The 20,849-nt window shown below is 44.1% G+C and overlaps 1 protein-coding gene across 1 annotated transcript in view; it reads right to left on the reverse strand.

The window, feature by feature from the left end:
• The window catches only part of SACM1L (SAC1 like phosphatidylinositide phosphatase), a 58,948-nt gene that overhangs the window by 6,053 nt on the left and 32,046 nt on the right, over positions 1–20,849 (reverse strand). Inside the window, exons 9-19 of the mRNA XM_045778415.2 lie at positions 18,789–18,874; positions 17,899–17,985; positions 17,326–17,394; positions 11,488–11,567; positions 7,715–7,813; positions 5,182–5,320; positions 2,974–3,043; positions 2,780–2,852; positions 1,966–2,059; positions 1,757–1,849; positions 587–644 (exon numbers count right to left, since the gene is read on the reverse strand). Coding sequence (XP_045634371.1) covers positions 587–644; positions 1,757–1,849; positions 1,966–2,059; positions 2,780–2,852; positions 2,974–3,043; positions 5,182–5,320; positions 7,715–7,813; positions 11,488–11,567; positions 17,326–17,394; positions 17,899–17,985; positions 18,789–18,874 — 948 coding nt within the window. The remainder of the gene's footprint in view (positions 1–586; positions 645–1,756; positions 1,850–1,965; positions 2,060–2,779; positions 2,853–2,973; positions 3,044–5,181; positions 5,321–7,714; positions 7,814–11,487; positions 11,568–17,325; positions 17,395–17,898; positions 17,986–18,788; positions 18,875–20,849) is intronic.

Here is a 20,849-nt window from a genome sequence, read left to right on the forward strand (position 1 = left end):
GCACCACCCAGGCACCCCTCAACCTACTAAAATTTAATGACAAGGAGTGGGTTATCTATTAATAACATTTGTCTGATAATAGGCGGTTGGTTAAATAAACTATATATCCATAAATGCATTTTAATGCGGCCATTAAAAATAAACGGGGGGAAGTGCTTCTATTGCTCAGTGAAAACAGATGATAAAAAAATGCATCTTTCACTTGTGAAAAAAAATTACACACACTTACAAAGATTAAAACATCAAAATGTTAGCAGTAGTTAGCTTATCTCTAGAAGACAGGATGATAAATTACATTTTCTTTTTTCTTGCCTAAGTGTATTTTCTATAATTCCTACGTATTACTTGGGTGATAAGGAAAAAAAAAAGTTTAAATCTTAAGGAAAAAAACAAAAAACAAAACAACAATTGTCAGTATACGTGAGTGTATGTTCTTCCTCCCGCCACATGTAAGGACTGATCGCATTGGCTCACTCTGCTCACTAAACATCAAGTGCCGAGCACACTCGCAGGGTCAAGATGCCGTACAGGGAAGGGCCACGTCCTCAGAAATCAGCGTGAGTCTGGGAGGGAAGAGCAGACTTACCGGCCATCAGCAAACAGATAATGCACATCGAGAAGGCAACAACCATGATTATAGGCAACTGGAAAGAAAAATGGAGAGACAAGCCATCACTTAAGAATGCCACTCAATGGTTGTGAAGTCAGTGGCGCTTGGAAAAGAATAAAACCCTTCTGTAACCTAATATGCAAAGTATCTTTTCCCAACGAAACATCATTATCTTGGGGGTTCAGTCACAACTGCCCAAGTCTTCAGACCGGTTAGGTCACAGCCGCTGAAGAAGCACGGCTCCGGTCCAAACCCGGGAGTGCTAGGTGAGGGGGCGCCCGCAGGAGAAGCCGGGACGCCAGCCCGGGCCATTCGGGGACACGCTGCTCACTAGATGAGACCCCAGAGGGGCTCTGGCAAAGTCTGGGGGGCAGAGGAGTCCAAAAGGAGAGAAGTGTCAAAAACACACTCTGCATTCCGTGTTACAGGTTGGCCCCCAGCAACCCCAAACCGTGATGGGAGCGGAGTCTTCCGGAAACGAGAACCTTCCACGCTCCCTTTTGCTCATGTGTTCTCACATAAAACGACAGTGAAGTGTGACAGAGAACGAACACCCCACAGTTACTTTACTCCTTTCCCTCATCTCCTCCTCAGGGAAACAAAGTATTTACAGTCCATTTAGAACAATGTATAAAGCTTTCAATCAAGGGGAGTTGGCACAATCTATACCCTCAGACATAATGCTTTTAAAATCTTGAAAAACAGGGGCGCCTGCGTGTCGATTAAGAGTCCGACTCTTGGGGCACCTGGGTGGCAGAGCGGTTAAGCGTCTGCCTTTGGCTCAGGGCGTGATCCCGGCGTTATGGGATCGAGCCCCACATCAGGCTCCTCTGCTATGAGCCTGCTTCTTCCTCTCCCACTCCCCCTGCTTGTGTTCCCTCTCTCGCTGGCTGTCTCTATCTCTGTCGAATAAATAAATAAAATCTTTAAAAAAAAAAAAAAAGAGTCCAACTCTTGACTTCAGCTCAGGTCATGATCTCAGGGCTGTGAGATGAAGCCCCGAGTCAGGCTCCAAGCTCAGCGGGGAGTCTGCTTGAGATTCTCTCTCCCTCCCGCTCCCCTCTGCCGCTTGGACGCTCTCTCTCTAAAATCAATCAATCTTAAAAAAATAAAATAAAAAAAGCTTGAAAAACAAAGGTTTCTTACAGCCAGGAATTTCAAATCCCGTGGAACACTTAAAGGACTATGAGCTTCTAATTCGTCCACTGAGTAGTTCCCAAGAAACAAGTCTATGGAATCCTAGAACAGAGGAAGGAAATTAGTAACTGCCCAGTGCGATGTGAGTCCATGACTCAGGAACAGTACAAAGATCCAGCCACCCCAGGACCAAACATGAGCCCCAAATACAAACCTACCTGCCTAAAGCCATCCGAGAAGTTGTTCTTGTAATACCGTATCAGTGAGTTCCAGCCGTCCATTAGAAGTCCCAGCTGGGTTCTCTTCCCGGTTCTGGTGAAAAGAGGTGAATTCCGAGTTACAGCTCTGTCTATTAAATTCTCCCCCAGTTTTGTGGCCAGTATGTGCTATGGAGATAAGTGAGTTACAAAGACTTTAAAAATCACCCCTGAAAGTATAAAGGAGACACCTCACGAAGGAAACCTCTAGCGGGCCCAAGACATATGCGTTCTTTTTCTAAAATATTACCTAAGTAGGCACAGAGAGAAAAACACTCAGGGCCAGCTGCAAAGGTAAGAAATGAGAAGAGAAACACCCAGCCCAGGTTAGGAGGTCAGAACACGGCAGAGACCAGGAATCTTCGTTTGCTCCCAGGGAGTCCCTATGGCAGAAAAAGACCCACGTCTCTAACAAATCCCCAACGTCCTGACCTCTCACTAACCAGCGCGGTTCTGGAAAGCCACACGGGCATCACCTGGCTGCCTCCCCCCAAGGTTCAGAGTCTCAGCCCCACCCCGGATCGCAGTGACCAGGGTGCATGACAAGGTCTGGGAGGGGCTGAGGGGCCACGGCTGCCTCTCCATGGCACGACCACCTAGGGAGACTAGTAACCCTCCAGTGCCCGGGCCTCTCCCCTCCCAGCAAGCCTGACTCCACTGCTGTGACCCGAGGCCCTGGGGGCTGGAGTTCTGCTGCGGTCCGAAAGCTGCCGGGGCATCCTGAGGGGACTTGAGACCCGCAGACCTGCAGTGCTACTTGAAAAGCGCGGCTTGCCTGGTAAAGTCCGTCTTCAAGGCACCGGTGCCCGCATACTGTTTGGCACAAGCATTTGCGTTGTCAGCCCAGGCTGTGAAAACAAGGAAAAGTCAACAGACAGTGATTTACGTGACAACCAGAGTTCCTAAATCCAAAATATTAATTTACTTCACCATTTGAGTAACTCTGCCTCTATTAAAGAAATTACCTACCGTTTTTGTAAATCTTCTCAAATTCATTTTGTTCTTCAAGCTTCTGTCCCACATGCAAAACTCCTAGTCTCTGGAATCAGAAGCACACCATATTCAGTGCACCAAAAGCAGACAGTCCCACACGGTATCACACGGTTCCTGGCCGCAGCCGGGAGATGCAGTCCTTGCCTACGCGGGGGCCCCAGCTCACCACGGCCTCCCCCTCTGAAGACTCCTCCCCCTGCAGCCCCCCTCCCCCGCGCCCCAGCCCCACAGGAACAGAGAGGCAAAAGGGAGAGCAGCGGTAGGCCCCCAGCCATCACCTCCTCCTTCCCGGCCGCCCCCCAACCTCCCACTGCCTCCACCCTCTAGCCTCCCCTCTAGCTTCCCTCGGCCCAGCCCTCTCGCGGCCTAATGCTACACACCTCCCTCCCGACAAAGTGCACATACACAGCGCCCTTCACACATCATCTCAGAGGATTCCTGGACATGCTGAATCCCACTATGGACTCCCCTTCGGGGGTCACTGAGCACAGACTAGGAGCCCCTGCCTTGGTCCTCGTCTCGGACCTCAACCACCTTAGAGCCCCCATCGTCACTGTGCACCTCAGATGACAGCTCACAAACTCTACCCGAGAATGGCGCTCCCACCTCAGGGCAGGAGCCGCCCTCGGTGACCCTCAGCTGGCAGGGGGAGGCACAACTGAAGGCCCCCCAGCAGCTGGCACTGACACCCCAAGACGCTCTGAAGGTTGGCTAGATTTTATAATATTACATTCAGCACATGAAATAGTTAAGTACAGATTACAGAACTTAGTTCGATACGCTTTCGTTCACTGCGCTTGGAAACAACCGTTGCTGCTACTGTTTTGTTTTGTTTGCTACTATTGCTTCTATTAAAAAATCCACCTGAAGTCAACCCAGCAGACTGAGAAGGACAGGGTCCGATACAAACCGGAGCGCTCTCAAACAGGGAAACCGCTCCTCCAGCCTGTGTTACTTCGGGTTCAAGGGCAATCCATTGTATTTTTTTTTATTTATTTTTTAAAGATTTTATTTATTTATTTGACAGAGAGACAGCGAGAGAGGGAACACAAGCAGGGAATGGGAGAGGGAGAAGCAGACTCCCCGCTGAGCAGGGAATCCGACGCAGGGCTCGATCCCAGGTCCCTGAGATCATGACCTGAGCCAAAGGCAGAGGCTCAACGACTGAGCCCCCAGGCGCCCCAAGGGCAATTCATTTTAAAAGAGGTGTTTTACTTCCATAATTCCTTCCTGTATCATAAAATTATCATAAACAAAGCTGAATTGTCATAAACGAAGGTTACCATTTAGGCAAGAAACCACTTAGCACGCGTTTTGTTTGCCCCTCGTGATAAATGCCAATGTGATCCGGAAACCTGGGCTTTACGTTTTTAATTCCAAGTACAAACACAAGAAAATATTTATAGCTATTTTTCTCAATAGCCCAATCTTAGCGGTAAAGCAAAGCTGTGTCAGAAACTTCTTACCTGGAGGTTAGTATCGCTTGCCAGTAATAAAATATGCAAATGAAAACAACCTTGAGGCTCTACTATTTACTAACGGGAAAAAAAGTTTTAAATAAAAACATCTCACGCTGGCAAGAGCTCAATGAAACGGATTCACTTATCATGCTCGCTGGTGTCAGTGGAAACTACTGTGACCCCCTTGGAAAGCATATTCTCTTTAACACCGTAAATTCCACTTCTAGCAATTAACCCGAAGGGAAGAATTCAAGTTAATAATAACATATGCAGATCTGGTCTCTACAGTGCAATTTATAAGCCAAAAATGTAGCAACTTCGTAAGTGCAACTCTTACAACAACTAGGGCTCCACAACATGCTGGAGGAAAAGGCAAAATTAAAAACCCTGGAAAGGGGCACCTGGCTGGCTCAGTCAGTAGAGCACGCGACTCGATCTCAGGGTCGTGAGTTCAAGCCCCACACTGTGTGCAGAGATTACTTAAAAATAAAATCTTGAAAAGAAGGCCCCCGAACTGCGTACATACGCTGACCACAGGTATGGAGATGTGCACACCCACGGATGGAAAGACACAAATACAAACGAAAGCTGGGTTAGGGTGGGGAGCAATGTGAACGTTTTGTCATTTGCTTCTGTAACGTTTTTTGTCAAGGTTTTTAAGGATGCAGCTTCTTTCATTTGGGGCTCTATGGCTGCTTTAGTAAGAGAGACAAAGCGCGTGCACCTGGAGCTGGGCCTGCAGCGAGCGGCGGGCCAGCAGGCTCTGGATCACGTTGGTTCTGTCTAGACAGTCCATGCAGTTGCTGCGGAACACGCCCTCCTGGCTCGTCACCACCATCCCAGCCGTGTCCACTAGAAAATAACTAAAACATATTTGTATAAGCACCCTCATACCAGTCAGTCCGGTGCACTGACGACCACCTCTTGCGTCACGGCTCCCGTCGGTAACGTTAGGGAAACTGGCGCATTCCAAGGTCAGACGGAAGTGTGTGGCCCAGGGGTATGGGATGACCAGAGCGCCAAAAGAAGTTTGAAGAGCTGAGGCCAGAAGCAGGCCCCCCTCTGACAGCTGTTCATCATTGGTCCCGTGTATCGAGATTTCTCAAAGCATGGCCCTACACTGTCCGTATCAGTATTCCCTGAGCTGTTTGCTAAAAAATGAACATACTTGGCCTTGAGATAAATTCAAGTCAGAGTCTCTGAGGCAAGGGCTGGAAATTGTGCATTAAGAACATTTTTAAAAACCTTTCTTAAAATGGGTAATACATGCAAATACCATGAAGTTTAAAAGGTTCAACAGGGTATTGTTTGAAAAATCAAGTTCCCTTTCTCCCCTTCACCACCCAGGTGTCCGCACTGGAGCCAACCATGGTCACCAGTTCCTGTGTTTCATTAACTTTTAACAATTTCCTCAGATAATTCTGTGGACTCAAAAACTGGACAACGCGCAGCACGGTGGGGAAGAGCGTGGGCCCCGGCAGCAGACAACTGGCTTGCGAGCCCCAGCTCCTCCGGCAACGTGCTGGCTGTGCAACTTCAGATAATCACCCTCATCTCTCTAAACCTAAGTTTTTCATCCACAAAATGGAGGTGACGCTGCTCCGAGGTCTGAATGAGGTCACGCACAGGCATAAAGTGCTCCGCAGAGTGCATGGGACAGAGCGCACAATGAATAATTTTATTGCAATTACTCCCCAAAATCAAAATGGGCAGGGACACACAACAGATTTACCACGGCCACATAAAAATCATGACCTTAAAAGTAAGGGCCTAGGAGCATGTGCTGAGGCTCAGAATCCACACGAGGTGCATGCAGAGCTGGTGAGGGTCGTCTGGAGCTGGTGTGTGTACGTACGTAGGCATGAGTGCCTGCGGGCGCTGGCACCCCATGAGGACGTAAAAAATAAATACTAGGGATTTTACAAATGTTATTTCTTCAACTATACACTGAGTCTATGAGGTAGTAATATTATCTCCACTTTACAAATGGAGAAACCAAGGTTTGAAGGTAACTAACTTGCCCCTGGGTCACATGGCTAATAAGAAACGAACAGATTTCGGGGCACCTGGGTGGCTCAGTCAGTTAAGTGTCCGACCCTTGACCTGGGCTCAGGTCATGATCTCAGGGTCATGAGACTGAGCCCCAAGTCAGGCTCCACACTCAGCGGGGAGTCTGCTTGTCCCTCTCCCTCTGCTCCTCCCTCTGCTTGCACTCCCTCTGTGTGCGCTCTAATAAATAAATAAAAATCTTTTTTTAAAAAACCAACAAATTTCAAAATAAGACGTGTCATACCCCGAAGCCCAGATTCTTTCCACTTCCCCAAAAACCCCTGGGAAAAATGTCCAGAGAGGTCATATGCAGGTCACTGTCCCCATGGAACACAGCGGGTGGGGAGGGAGAGAGATCCTGGGGTCAATCCTCCTTTCTCACTCTTGCGTGGCAGCAATTAATGGGCAAATCCAAGGAGCCCTCTCCTCTAACAGTGTCCCAGGTCCAGCCGGTGTCACTCTAGCCCAATAATGACATACGCAATCCCCCTTCACTAGCTGTTCCTGACAAAACCTCGCAGGAAAAAAAGCAGATTTAACTAACTGTAAGCTGACTACTTCATATGTATTAAATATATTTCTAAAAACTGAGAAACGCCTAGAGGAGAAGTTTTACTATGTTAACGTGTACTAACGTGAAAACATGCCCATGGGTTGCCAGGGTCAGAACTATTCACAGGCAGAACAACACGACTTCTTCTGGCTTTAAGATAAGTAAAGACAGACACAGGCCAAAGGGACCAAACACCTGGGCGCCAACATGGTAAATAACACAGTAAACACACATGGAAAGTACCGTAAGTTATTCAGACCCTTCGAACCATTAATCCCACTCTCAAGAATTTATTTTAGGAAATAATTTAACACACACACAAGTAAGAATATATATACCCAGAGCGACTCACTGCAGCTCAGTCTTTTGTGGTAGAAAGAGAAAAGAAATTAAGTAAAGCTTTGTAAACCAGTGGCAACTGATTCATAAACATGTGAAAATACCTGCCCTTGGGTTGCTTTTAAGAATTTAAAAACATTCTTCAATCGTTAAGCCTCATCTTTCCAATGAAAAAACTAAAAATAGTGGGACAGACAAGTGCTGTGAAGCCAGAGACCTGGATCTGCGTAAGTCTGCTGGGTAAGGCATAATAACGATGCTTCATACACGCACGGCCCTCTTCCCTCGCACTCACGGGGGGAACAAGATAGCTTACCTTAGCTCGTCCTGTATTTCCGCCACCTGATCCAACAGAATACTCAGTCGATCCCACCTCATATTTTTACACTCTTTATGGAAGTCAAAGGCAATATATCTACCAAAACAAAAGATATGCAGAAACTGACCAAAGGTTAGTCATTTTCCTTCTACTACTATGCTCATAAGCTGAGTTTCCTCTCTTTGAGCGTACAGATTTCTTCTTCACTGCGGGTTTACACACACACACACACACACACACACACGTACGCACGCTCGCTCGCTCTCTCTCTCCTACCTTCACAAGTTCTTCTAGAGGCCCTGAGATGGCAGTAGGGAAGAAACCCCGCAAAAAGCAGAAGTGAGCTCAGGTACCACAACTGGGTATATAACATAAAGTAGCCTTATCCAAATGAACAGCCAGGGTATATTCACTACCCCCATGTACAAAGAACAGGGTCTCTTGGTTTTATTTTTCAAAGCAATTAAAATGTTGAAAATGCTCAAACTCAAATGAGTGCGAGGAGGATTCGACGAGTGTCAGATGTGTACTGGGGTTTGTCAGAAGCACAGAGGCGGCATGGCCCCCACGCTGGTTACATACTGTCCATCACCTTTAACGACTCAAAACATCCGCTGTCTTTATCACTATCTGTACATCTCAGATGTGGTAGAGGGACTTTTCCTGTCGATCTGTAATGGGTTGTTTTTGTTACCTGGTATTTAACACATCTGACAGTGAAGGTGTCCTACCAAGAGCTGGAAAATGTTGCCCACTGACAGGGGAAAAAAACCCATGAGCCAGTTCCTGAAAGTTCAGGGAGTCAGGAACCAAGTCAAGCCGTAACTAGGAGGACTGGAAGGACATCGAGCTCTGGTCTACAGAGTGAAATGCAGATGAGGCGTCTGCCCTCGTGGGACTCCCCTGGCTCCAACAGACTGAAGGAGCATCAGCAGGGCACGGGCTTCTAAGCAAGTCCGGAGGGGCTCCTGCCACCTCAATGGTCATCTCACTGATGAGGGGAGAATGGTCTCCTTAGAAATCAGTACAAAAACAGAGGTCAGCTAACCTCGAGGCTAGACTCGGTGAAGACTGGGAGTGGGGGAAGCACTTCCAGAGGCCGCTCCCACAAGAGTGACAGAGTGACAGTCCCTTTGGGGTACTCCCACCAGAAGCGAAAGCCCTAGACTGGCTTGAAGAACTTAAGCAGCTGGCCAGCACCTAAATGCATTTGGATTCTTAGCGTACACCCTTCTAAAATCACACTGGTATCTTCTAAGAATGAACTGCACAGTTATATTTTGACAATGCATGACTGTAAATATATTATTTTACTTCTGACCCCAATAGTCAAGAAGTTGTGCTTCTTTCCAAGCTCTAGGAAGAAACCCTCAGAGACACATCACCTTGCACGGCTCATTTTCTCATCCAGTTCCCAAAAGAAAAACTTCCCATTGCTAACGAGTCCCACCATTCTTCACAAGTGCAACCACACGATCTTTCTCCTTCAGATCATTCACCAATCCATCAACTTCATTCATTTAATTTACACAAAGCCACAATCATTAAACAACTAAAAAGTGAATCAGTCCAGTAGACCGATTATCTGAAACATGACAATAAGTCTACCGTTTAATTTCACTTTAACCAACAAACTGATTTTTCCAACTGCCAGAACGTGGATTTACTAAATTAAAAAATATTAAAATATACTTTTTTAAGATGCTTCTCTGTCCGGTGATCTTTAGAGCTCACGGAAGGAAAATGACAACAGCTCTGGGTGTTCACTCTTAAGTGAAGGCTATGGGTGCCCTCCAAGCTCCCTGGAACACCAAGAGCGTAACTCTAGACTCTGACTGATGCCGCAAGTTCTCGAAGTTAGCTGCTGCTACAAACTCAGATGACTCTGGAAACAAGTGCATCCGTGGAAACACCCTGGGGCAGACAGAGGACCTTAACAAGGGGCGGACACAGCAGCCAGCACACAAACTTCTCTCAGAGTCCACATGCTGGACTCCAAACCCAGGGCTCTCATTTTTCAGGTCTAAGGTATATTCTAAGTTCCTCTGAGTCCTCCAAAGAGTGTTGAAGAAAGTTCCACTGTGAGAAGGCAGAATTGGGCATGCAGTAGAGGTCTGATGAATTTGCTAGAGCCTTTGAGTTGGACAGAAGACACTTAACATTCTTCCCCAAAGGTTCATTATATCATTCTATTTTTGTGGATGTTTAAAATTTCTCGTAGGTTAAAAAAATTCCTCCCCAAATAACCCCATACCATTTCTTTGGAAAGTTCCCCCCCCCAGTGCCTGTGACCACTTCCTACCACAGTGCACCCTCACCTCCTGCCCAGTTTCCTGCTGCAGAAAGCACCAAGTGGGCTGACTCATCACCCCACCTTTCCACAGGGTAACTGTTGGATGTTTTAGGATCCCCCCCTTTTGACAAGGCTGCCCAGTTTGCAACTGCAGCCTGGTGACTGCTCCGGACAAGGCCACCAGCAAGTGTAACTTTCTCCACCTCACGTGGTGGTCAGGAGCACAGAGATCACGCCAAACGGTCACGAGGAACTGAGATTCATGACCCGGGGCCATGCGACACAAAGCCTCAAGGAGGGGATTTTGATCAGGGACTGAACTTCCACAAAATTCAAATTAAAATCTGACTGTTAAGAAGTTATTCTGCAGTACCAGGGCGCCTGGGTGGCTCAGTCGGTTAAGCCTCTGCCTTCGGCTCAGGTCATGATCCCAGCGTCCTGGGATCGAGCCCCACATCAGGTTCCCTGCTCAGTGGGGACCCTGCTTCCCCCTTTCCCTCTGCTTGCTCTCTCTCTCTCCTCTCAAATAAATAAATAAAACACTTTTTAAAAAGTTATTCTGCAATATAATTATGCCAGAGAAAAATTTCAAGTCAACAAAATCCTGCTTTGATCTAGTATTGGAAACAAACAAACAAACAAAAAGCCGAGCTGTAATTCAGGTTTCCTCTACTATCCAAAAGCAGAGTGTTCCTAGGGAACTTCTCGTGACCTGAAGTAGCCTAAAGCGAAGAGCGCCCCCTGCTTTCCAAAAGTCCGCCTCACGCCACGGGCCGCTCTTAGGAAAGACCTCCATCAGTGTGGTAATGACCGTCTCATGAAAGCGCAAAATCGTCTTTGGCTTTCTTTCGGTCAGTGACAACACGTACCAACGCGGGTCTTTTATAAAACGAAGTGGTGTGATGCAGACTTTTGAAAAGTGGGGTCACCCGTATGTCTCGTGAGAGCCACGTACTGGTGATGACAGTCGTCTCCCCTTATCCACGGTTTCACGTCCCACAGCTCAGTTCCCTGCAGCCAACCACCGTCTGAAAGCAGATGATGTTCCTCCTGACACGCAGTCAGGTCGCTCGTGGCCTGACGCGCCATCACAGTGCCTACGTCACTGGGCTTACTTTATCGCGAGGCGTCTATCCCCTCACGTCATCACAAGACACACAACGACAGTATGGCAGGTATTTTGAGAGAGACCACAACCACATAGCTCTTATTACAGCATATTGTTTTAATTGTTCTATTATTATTGTTATGATTCCATGATCAGTTTATCTGCTACCGTGCCTACAGTATTTACTGAGATTTATCACAGGTGTGCGTATCTCAGGAAAATCACAGCACACACAGGCCTCAGTACCATGTGTGGTCCCAGGCGTCCACCGGGGGTCTGGGAACGGATGCCCACGGATGAGGAGGGACGGCTGGATGTGTAAGTGCACATCTAATCTGAAAAGACCTGCGCAGATGTCTAGGGAGGTACCTGATCATTCCACTGCCCAAGGAAGACACCATTGTTGCAAATGCCTGTTCGAGTGGTTTCTCTGAGCCCTTCTGATTCACCTGGAAAAAATTAAAAACACCACAGCTTGCTTTTAGGTTCCTTTAAAAGGACAGAGCGACATCAGCAAAATGGTGGACCAGGAAGCTCCAAGCTCTTGTTCTCGCACAGAAACACTGAAAACAACGGAAGCTGTCTGAGCCAACTCTGTAGGAGCTCTGGAAAACAATGAAAAGTTTCAAGCAATGAAGCAAATGCCCAGGCAAAAAACAAACAAACAAACAAAAAAACCTTCAAAACTGCAGGACAGTTTTGTGACACTGTTACTTGGCCTTACCCCCACCCCATCCCTGGGGCAGTGACGGTCTCAGTAGTAAGAAGTGGCAACCAGGTTCTCAGTTCACCTCTTCAAACCGGAGAGAGGGCCTCAGACCTTATCTGCAAGTTATCACATATGTTTTGTTCTGACCTGAAGAATGGGTTTGTCTGTCTCTGCCTTGCATAACTCTGAACACAAGCAGGGGAAGAGTGAACATGGCTCATACAAGCTACAAGAGGACTATAAACCAATAGCCGCCTAGAGCAAGGGATTTCGGAAAACATAAAACAGACCACGGACAAGCGGCAGGAGAAGCTGGGGTGATACTCTGGGAAATTAGGACATTCCAAAGCAGCCATGTGTAAGGAGGATTTTAGAAAGCCACATGCACACCCAGGCAAGAGGCACATCTGAAAGTTCCTGCGAAGACCTGGAGCCCTCACCTGAGGCTGACCGCTACACGCTCGAGCAAGCCTGGCTAACCAGACAAAAACTGCTCCAGCACAGAACCAGTGTGGAGAGACTGAGAGATGGGGCTGTTCTCTCTTTTTCGGTTTTTGCCTTTGTCTGTTTCAGTTCCTGGCATTCAAAGAAATCTCTGTCAAAACAGCTGAACATGAGCTCAAAGAATAGAGGGTTCAGTGAGCATAAACAAGGGAGTCTTTTCAAAAATGGCTGGGAAACAACTGAAAACAAACAGATTACTACAGCCTTCGACAATCAAAAACTAAAATAAAAACACCGCAAAATCCCGGGAAAGGAGAATCCAACTTCCAGAGTTACCATATTATAACCACCGAGTGCCTATTTTTCAACAACAAAAATATCAAGGCCTACAAAAAAATAGGAAAACAAGGCTTATTCAGTGGAAAAGGATAAACTGACAGAAACCATCCCGTAGAAGACTTGTCATAAGAAGGGTTTCAAACGAGTGTCTTGAATATGCTCAGAGCTAAAGGAAAACACAGGGTATGAAAGGAAACCAGGAAAACGGTACATGAACAATAGATTACCAGCAAGCAAACAAAAATCACTCAAAGGAACTAAACAGTAAGTCTCAAGTTGAAAAGTACAAAACAAATTAAACACACACTAGAGGAGTTCAAGAGCACATTTGCGCAGGAAGAAAATCAAATCAGCATGCTTGAAGACGAGACAAATGAACTAAGTCTGAGGAGCAGAAAGAAAAAGGAATAAGGAAAAGTAAGCAGAGCCCTGGAGACGTGTGGGATACCACCAGGAGACAACACACCCATTCCAAGAGTCCCAGAAGGAAAAGAGAGAGAAAAAGGGCTAGAGATCTTTATTAAAGAAAAAAAAAATGGCCCCAAACTTCCCAGATTTGATGAAAGACATATTCAAATCCAAGATCACCCAATTCCAAGTATGATAAAAGAAACCCACACTAAGCACATTCTAATCAAACTACTGAGACAACGAGAGGATCTTGAAAGCAACAAGAGGGAAGAGACGTATCATATACAAAGTATTCTCAATAGGATTACGGGCCAGTTTCTTTTCAGAAAACTTGGAAGCTAGAAGGCAGTGGACTGATATATTTAAAGTACTGAAAGAAAAGAACCCTAAACCAAAAATTCTGTATCTGGCAAAACTGTCCTTCAAAAATTAGAGAGACATTAAGACATTCTTGGATAAATGAAAGCTGAGAGAGTTCATTATCACTGGGCCTACCCTACAAGAAAAGCTAACAGGGATCCTTCAGGTTGAAATGAAAGAATGCTATAAAGCAGCCTGAAGCCACATGAAGGTATTCAGATTTCCCATAAAGGTAATATAAAAGGCAACATTACTGTAATCTTGGTCTAGACCTCCATTTTTTAAAAATATATATATTCTACAAGACTCAGAAGTCAAACACATGTAAGAAATTATACACCTATGTTACTGGGAACAAAATGTATAAAGATGTAATCTGTGATATTAATAAAAAGAGGAGGGACAAAGCTTTATAGGAATCAAGCTTTTGTTCGCAAACTGAAGTTAGGTTGGTATCGATTCAAATTACATATTACAACTTTAAAACATTATACGTAATCCTCAGGGTAACCAAAAAGAATATATCTGTAGAATATAAACAAAAGAAAATGAGAAGGTAATCGAAACGTGTAACTACAAAAAAATTCAACACAAAAGAAGACAGTAATAGAGGAAGACAAGGGTTAAAAAACTAAGACGTACAGAAAACAAATAGCAAAATGGCAGAAATAAGTCTCTATAAACACGTAATTACTTTAAACATAAACAGATTAACTCTCCAATCAAAAGGCACAGATTGGCAGAATGAATTAAAAAACATGATCCAACCATACGCTGTACAAACATTCACTTTAGATCCAAAGACACAAGTAAGCTGGAAGTGAAAGGATGGAAAGATATTCCATGCAAACAGTTAGTAATCAAACAGGGCAAGGCTATCAATCTATCAATACCAAACAAAACAGACTTTTTTTTTTTTAAAGATTTTATTTATTTATTTGACAGAGAGAGAGAGGGAACACAGGCAGGAGGAGTGGGAGAGGAAGAAGCAGGCTCATAGCAGAGGAGCCTGATGTGGGGCTCGATCCCATAACGCCGGGATCACGCCCTGAGCCGAAGGCAGACGCTTAACCGCTGTGCCACCCAGGCGCCCCCAAACAAAATAGACTTTAAGTCAAAAGCTGTTGTAAAGACAAAGAACATTATGTAGTGGTAAAAGAGTCAACTCACCAATAAGGTAAAAACAGTTAAGATATATATGCCCCCAACATCAGAGCCCAAAAATGTATGAAACGACACTGAAAGAACTGAAGGGAGAAATAAGCATTTCTACAGTAGTTGGAGACATCAACGGCTCCCTTCCAGTCATGGAGAGAACAACTAGACAGATCAATAGGAACAGGGAATCTAACGCCACAAACCAATCAGGCCCAACAGACATAGAAAAAACACTCCACCCAACAACAGCAGAATATACATTTTTCTCAAGTGTGCAGTCTCCAAGACAGAGTAATTGTTAGGCCACAAAAGAAGTCTTTTTTTTTTTTTTTTTTTTTTTTTTTTTTTTTAAAGATTTTTATTTATTTATGTGACAGAGAGACAGCCAGCGAGAGAGGGAACACAGCAGGGGGAGTGGGAGAGGAAGAAGCAGGCTCATAGCAGAGGAGCCCGATGTGGGACTCGATCCCGGCACGCCGGGATCATGCCCTGAGCCGAAGGCAGACGCTTTAACGACTGCGCTACCCAGGCGCCCCAAGAAGTCTTAATAATATTTAAAATAACTGTCACAGGGCGCCTGGGTGGCTCAGCTGGTTAAGTGTCTGCTGTGGCTTGGGTCATGATCCCAGGGTCCTGGGATTGAGCCCCGCGTTGGGCTCCCTGCTCAGTGGGAAGCCTGCTTCTTCCTCTCCCTCTGCCCCTCCCCCTGCTTGTGCGCATGCTCTCTCTCTCTCTCTCTGTCAAAATAAATAAATAAATAAAATCTTCAAAAAAATTTTAAAAGTTGAAAAATAAATAAATGTCATACAAAGTATCTTTTCTAATCACAGTGGAATGAAGCTAACCCTCAGTAACTAGGAAAATATTACTAGAGATTTCATAAATATGAGGAAATTGAACAGCACACTTTTTTTTTCCCTAAAGATTTTATTTATTTTTTTGAGAGAGAGAGTGCACAAGTGGGGGTAGGAGGGGCAGAGGGAGAGGGAGAAGCAGACTCCCACTGAGCAGGGAGCCCAATGCGGGGCTCAATCCCAGGACCCTGGGATCATGATCTGAGCTGAAGACAGACACTTAACTGACTGAGCCACCCAGGTGCCCCTAAACAGAACACTCTTAAACACTGTGTTAAGGAAGAAATCACAAGAGAAACTAGAAAACAAATAGAGACCAATGAAAACAAAAATATAATATAATATACCAAAATTTATAAAATAAAGCCAAAGGGAAATTTACAGCTATAAACATACACATTCAAAAATAAGACCAGGGCACCTGGGTGCTCAGTCAAGTGAACGGCCAACTAGTGATTTCGGCTTAGGTCATGATCTCATGGGTTGTGAGCCCCACAATGGGCTCTGCACTCAGAGCGGAGTCCGCTTGAGATTCTCTCTCTGCTCTCCCTCTGTCCCTTCCCCCACTTGTGTGAACTCACACACTCTCTCTCTAAGTAAATAAAGAAATAAAATCTTAAAAAATAGAGAAAAATTAATGGAACCAAAACTTTGTTCTTTGAAAGATCAACAAAATCAACAAACTGTTAGCTATAATGACCAAGAGAAAAAGAGAAGACTCGACTTACTAAAATCAGGAACGACAGATGGGATATTACTACTAATTCTGAAGAAATAAAAAGGATTATAAGAGAATTCAATGAACATTTGTATGTCAATGAACCAGACAACCTAGATGAAATGGACACATTTCTAGAAACAATCTACCGAAACATTAATCACGAGAAAAGAGAGAATCTGAATAGACCTTACAGCTAGCAGTTATCAAAAACAACACAAAGAATGGGAGAAAATATCTGCAAAGCACATCTAGTAAGGGATAAGTTCCAGAATATAAAAAGAACTACCATAACTCAACAACAAAAACAACCACTGCTTGATTTAAGAGGAGCAAAATACTTGAGTAGACCTTTCTCCAAAGAAGATATACAGATGCCCAACAAGCACAAGAAAAGATGCTTGACATGACCAGTCACTAGAAAGATGCAAATCAAAAGTACGATGACACACCACTCCGTGCCCAGAAAGACGGCTATAATCAAAAAACAAAACGAATCCTGAAAATAACAAGTGCTGACAAGGATGTGGAGAAAGTGGAGCCCCGGCGCACTGCAGCAGGAACGTAAAATGTAGCCACTGTGAACAACAGTAGTGGTTCCTTCTAAAAAGTTAAACCTAGAATCACCATATGATCCAGCAAGTCAACTTCTAGGTATAGCCCTAAGAGAACTGAAAGCAGGGACTCAAATGGATACCTGCACAGCAGTGTTCAGAGCAGCATTATTCACAATAACTAAAATGTAGACAACCCCAGGTCCATCGACAGATAAACGGATAAATAAAATCTGGTACGTACAATGTGATGTCATTCAGTCTTAAAAATGAATGAAATTTTGATACATGCTGTACTGTGGACGGGCCTTAAAAACATTAAGTTTGGTGAAATAAGCAAGACCCAAGAGAATCAGTAATATACGATCCCCTCATGTGGGGAACCTAGAATAGTAACATTTATATAGATAGAAAGTAGCATGGTTACCAGGGGCTGAGGGGAGAAGGATAAGAGGAAGTTACGTTTAGTGGACACCGAGTTTCTGTTTGGTATGATGAAAAGTTCCAGAAATGGTCAAGGGTGACAGTCGCCTGACACTGTAAAGTACATTAATGCCACTGAACTGCACACTGCAAAACAGTTACAACGGTAAATGTTGTATTTTTCCAAATGTTAAGCTTTTTGTTTTGTTCCCCCCAAGAAACATGTAAGAAACATACCAGATTGATTATTACTTGTTTTCCATAAATAATTACTTGTGAATCAAAATGCCTTTGGAAACCATCCATCTAGAAAGAGAAAAGAGTTATACACTTTACCAAATTACACTATATTCACAGAACTTTTTAAAGTATCGCCTTAAGTGTCCTGTTTGTATATTCAAGAGAATGACACTAGGACTGGGACCAGATCTTCGGATGTTCTAAATACCCTGCAGTAAGCAGCAATTACAAGCCATTCTATTCTGAGCAGCAGTACCAGACTTTAACTCTGAGCACGACCTCAAACAGAACACACCGAAGACTCCAGAACAGCATGAAGCTGCAAATCTTCCACGATCTCTAAAATCTGAATTTGCCACGCTGTCCCATCATCCGCGCGTCTTCCACATTTCCAACATGCCAGCTCTACAGCCTCTGGGCCAGAGGTGCACTGGGTGCCAGAACCAAAGAGAACGGCTGCAGAGATGCTGGGTTCTGACTCGTGAGGAATAACGACGTGCTCCACATGCAAACTCGAAGGCCACTAAGCTGCTATTTTTAGTCAATGAGAAAAGCACAGAAGATACTCACATGATTTGCTACTTTGTTGATTAGTGGTCGTGGTTTGTACTTGAGGTTTGGTCTTTGAGACCAGAAAACAGGTATTGATCCTCGAGTCTGAAAGAAAAGAGAGAAATATGAAAAGAAACATACACATGAATTTGTTTTTCTCAGCTTATTTACTGTCGTGTGTGTGTGTGTCACTGACTACAAAGGAAAAAACATAAATACAACCTACCAACTATGAAAGGAGTCTGAGTGCGCCCACTCCTAAAGCTCCTATTCTGTGGGGATACATTTGGAAAGGACTTCTTCTCCTGATTTTATATACATGTTTACAAGTAGTAAACATGCTGCGTTTCCCCTAAACTCCAAAATAAACCAATTTATCTACAAGCCATTAATAAGTTATGTCTGTTATATAATCCGACATGATGATGAAACCAGAAGACTGCTTTATTCGTTCTCAAATGTGTATGGTTATGAACTTATAAATATGTTGAGTCACCACGGCTCTGAGCAGCGAGTGACCCACAACAAGGAGGCAACAAGAGACAGATTGTCCCCCAGAGAAGTGCAAGGCGGGGTAAAGCCTTCACAAGCTGGCTTCTGTCCCATCATCACTGCCTTGAAGAAGTCGAGAGGGTGAAGCGGAGCAGTGGTTCCACCTCTGTAACCCTTGGACCTCCTCGCCTCCCCTCTCCTTAGGGACTTAATTAATTCAAGGGCAGGAAATGTGGGCAGGTGAGTGCCAGGTTCATGCAGTAGCTTTGCTCTGAGGGAACTTTTCCCACATCGTAGACAACGGTATTCCTTTAAAAAACAGGGGAGCGGAGAGAAATTTCAACAACGGGGCAGAAAATTATGATGGAAGCAGAGGAGGCGAGCTGGCCGGCCACCTCACAGACACGTCCACTTGCCTGCACAAATGAGGCCCTGCTCCCGTTGTAGTGCACGATTTGTTCTGTTTCTACAAAGTTAGCGGCATGGCCTTCAGAATCAATTCCTAAATCGAAAAAAAGTCAAAGTTAACTAGATTTATTACATGAGAAACACAGCAGAAACTCACTAATTCAGTTTAACTTGGAAAGAATTAAGTCAGTTCAAATTAGTGGAAAAGTACTTGTAAAAATAAATTTCAGACAAACGCATGGTACACCATCCAAGAGCTAAGAGAAGCTCACTCATTCCAACAGGCTGAAGGTGGGGTATTAAGGACCTGTTATTAATAAACAGATGAAGTTGGTTGCTGTTTAATATATCAATTGTTTATACATACACGATTCCTCTAAAACAGTGCTTCTCAAACTTGAAAAATATTTTCAAGAAAAATCAAATTCTCAAGGAGTATGCCCATTGATGCCCAGTTTGGAAAATACTATTTTGAAAGTTAAAACCATTAAACACAATAGTAAACAAAAATGTGCATCATCATGTGAACAGTATTTTGTTGTAATAAGGCAAACGGTCCAACAGATGTTTATAATGATTCCAAATATCAAAATAAAAGCATAAAAACTGTATGATCCGAGAATTCTTGTAACTCTATGAACACACCCACAAAGCCCAGTTTGAAAAGCACTACTCTAAAGCGTTTAGTCTTCATGTTGGTTAGTTCTTTCAATTATTTGAAGAATCCTCTAAAATCCTGTTCACATAATCTACTTTTACTATGAAAAGCTTGCAGAGGCAACTTTCAAGCTAGTCCCTGACTCAAATTACCAAATTATCATTAAGAAATCAATAGATTTTTTAACCACCTCAAATATTTCTTAACATCCTTTCTAGCTGATCTATTTCTCAAACATGACATTTGGAGGTGAAGCAGGGGGTTTTGTTAGTACCGACAGGGACAAAATTACTGAGTCAAATCAGCAACGAAGTGCTTTCTCAAAACCTTCTAAAATTACTTGTCAGAAGCATTCTATACTTGGGTTCTTTCCGTAATTCTCATTAAGGAATATTTTTAGAAGTTAAAGTGAGACTGGTGTGCACGAGCGGGGGTGCAGGGAGGGAGGGAAGGAGAGAAGGGGGGTGGGGGCCAGGTGGGGAGGCAGACCTTTATGAAATGATTTCTAAGATATATGAAATTTAAAAAACAGAAAAAACCAAGCTGCAAGAAAATATGCTCAGGACACAACCACTGTCACAAAAGGGGGAGGAGAACAAACAACTGTAACAGCATAAAGAAATGATCTGGAAGGATCAGAAGCTAACAACTGAGTAACATGCAGATGATGGGCCCAAAGCTAAGAAATATTTTTTTATTGCACATCTGTTTATATTTATTGATACCCGAACCATGTGAATGCATTACCTATTAAAAAATTTTAATTAAAAATATGTCTCCATCCAAGAAAACCTAGTTATGAAGGAGTCGCTAATTCCAATTCTGATTCTGTGATCTTGGCTAGGTCACTCACTAAATGCCTTTCTTCTGCTATATCACCTGTAATAAGGGAATAACCTTTACAACTTCGTGGCCTAAAAGTTCTACAATTTATCTAATGGCCCGTAGGATTTTATTCTGCTACGCCCTTCCAGCTTACAAAAAAGAAGGAAAGGAGAAAAGAAAGGGAGGGAGGGAAAGAAAGAGGAAAGAAAAGAAAAGAAAAAAAGAAAATAGGAAAAGTTAGAGAAACTCCTTTTCATAATACAAGCAATTTTTAATGCAGATTTTAAAAGCTTGGTTTAAGTAAATTAGCATGTTGCTAGTACAAATCCTAAGGAATAAATGCTCCAAATGTAAATCCTTAAAGTTGAAGGCATAAAGTCAAATGTCTAGCTTTCTGCAAGCAAAGAAACCAAAAGCAATGAAAGACAAGACTTTCTGATATGAGTTCAGGCTACTGAAGACACACTGAGCTCGGATGGTTTTCAGACATCCCGCAAACAACACGAACAATCCCTCTGAAGGCAGCAAGCAGCCTACAGGGTCTCATTACCATCTGCCACATGACTACAGTAGCTGCAGTAAGCAC

This window comes from Ursus americanus, chromosome 14 (assembly GCF_024610735.1).
Source record: "Ursus americanus isolate L20-20 chromosome 14, mUrsAme1.1.p, whole genome shotgun sequence".
NCBI classification, from domain to species: domain Eukaryota; kingdom Metazoa; phylum Chordata; class Mammalia; order Carnivora; family Ursidae; genus Ursus; species Ursus americanus.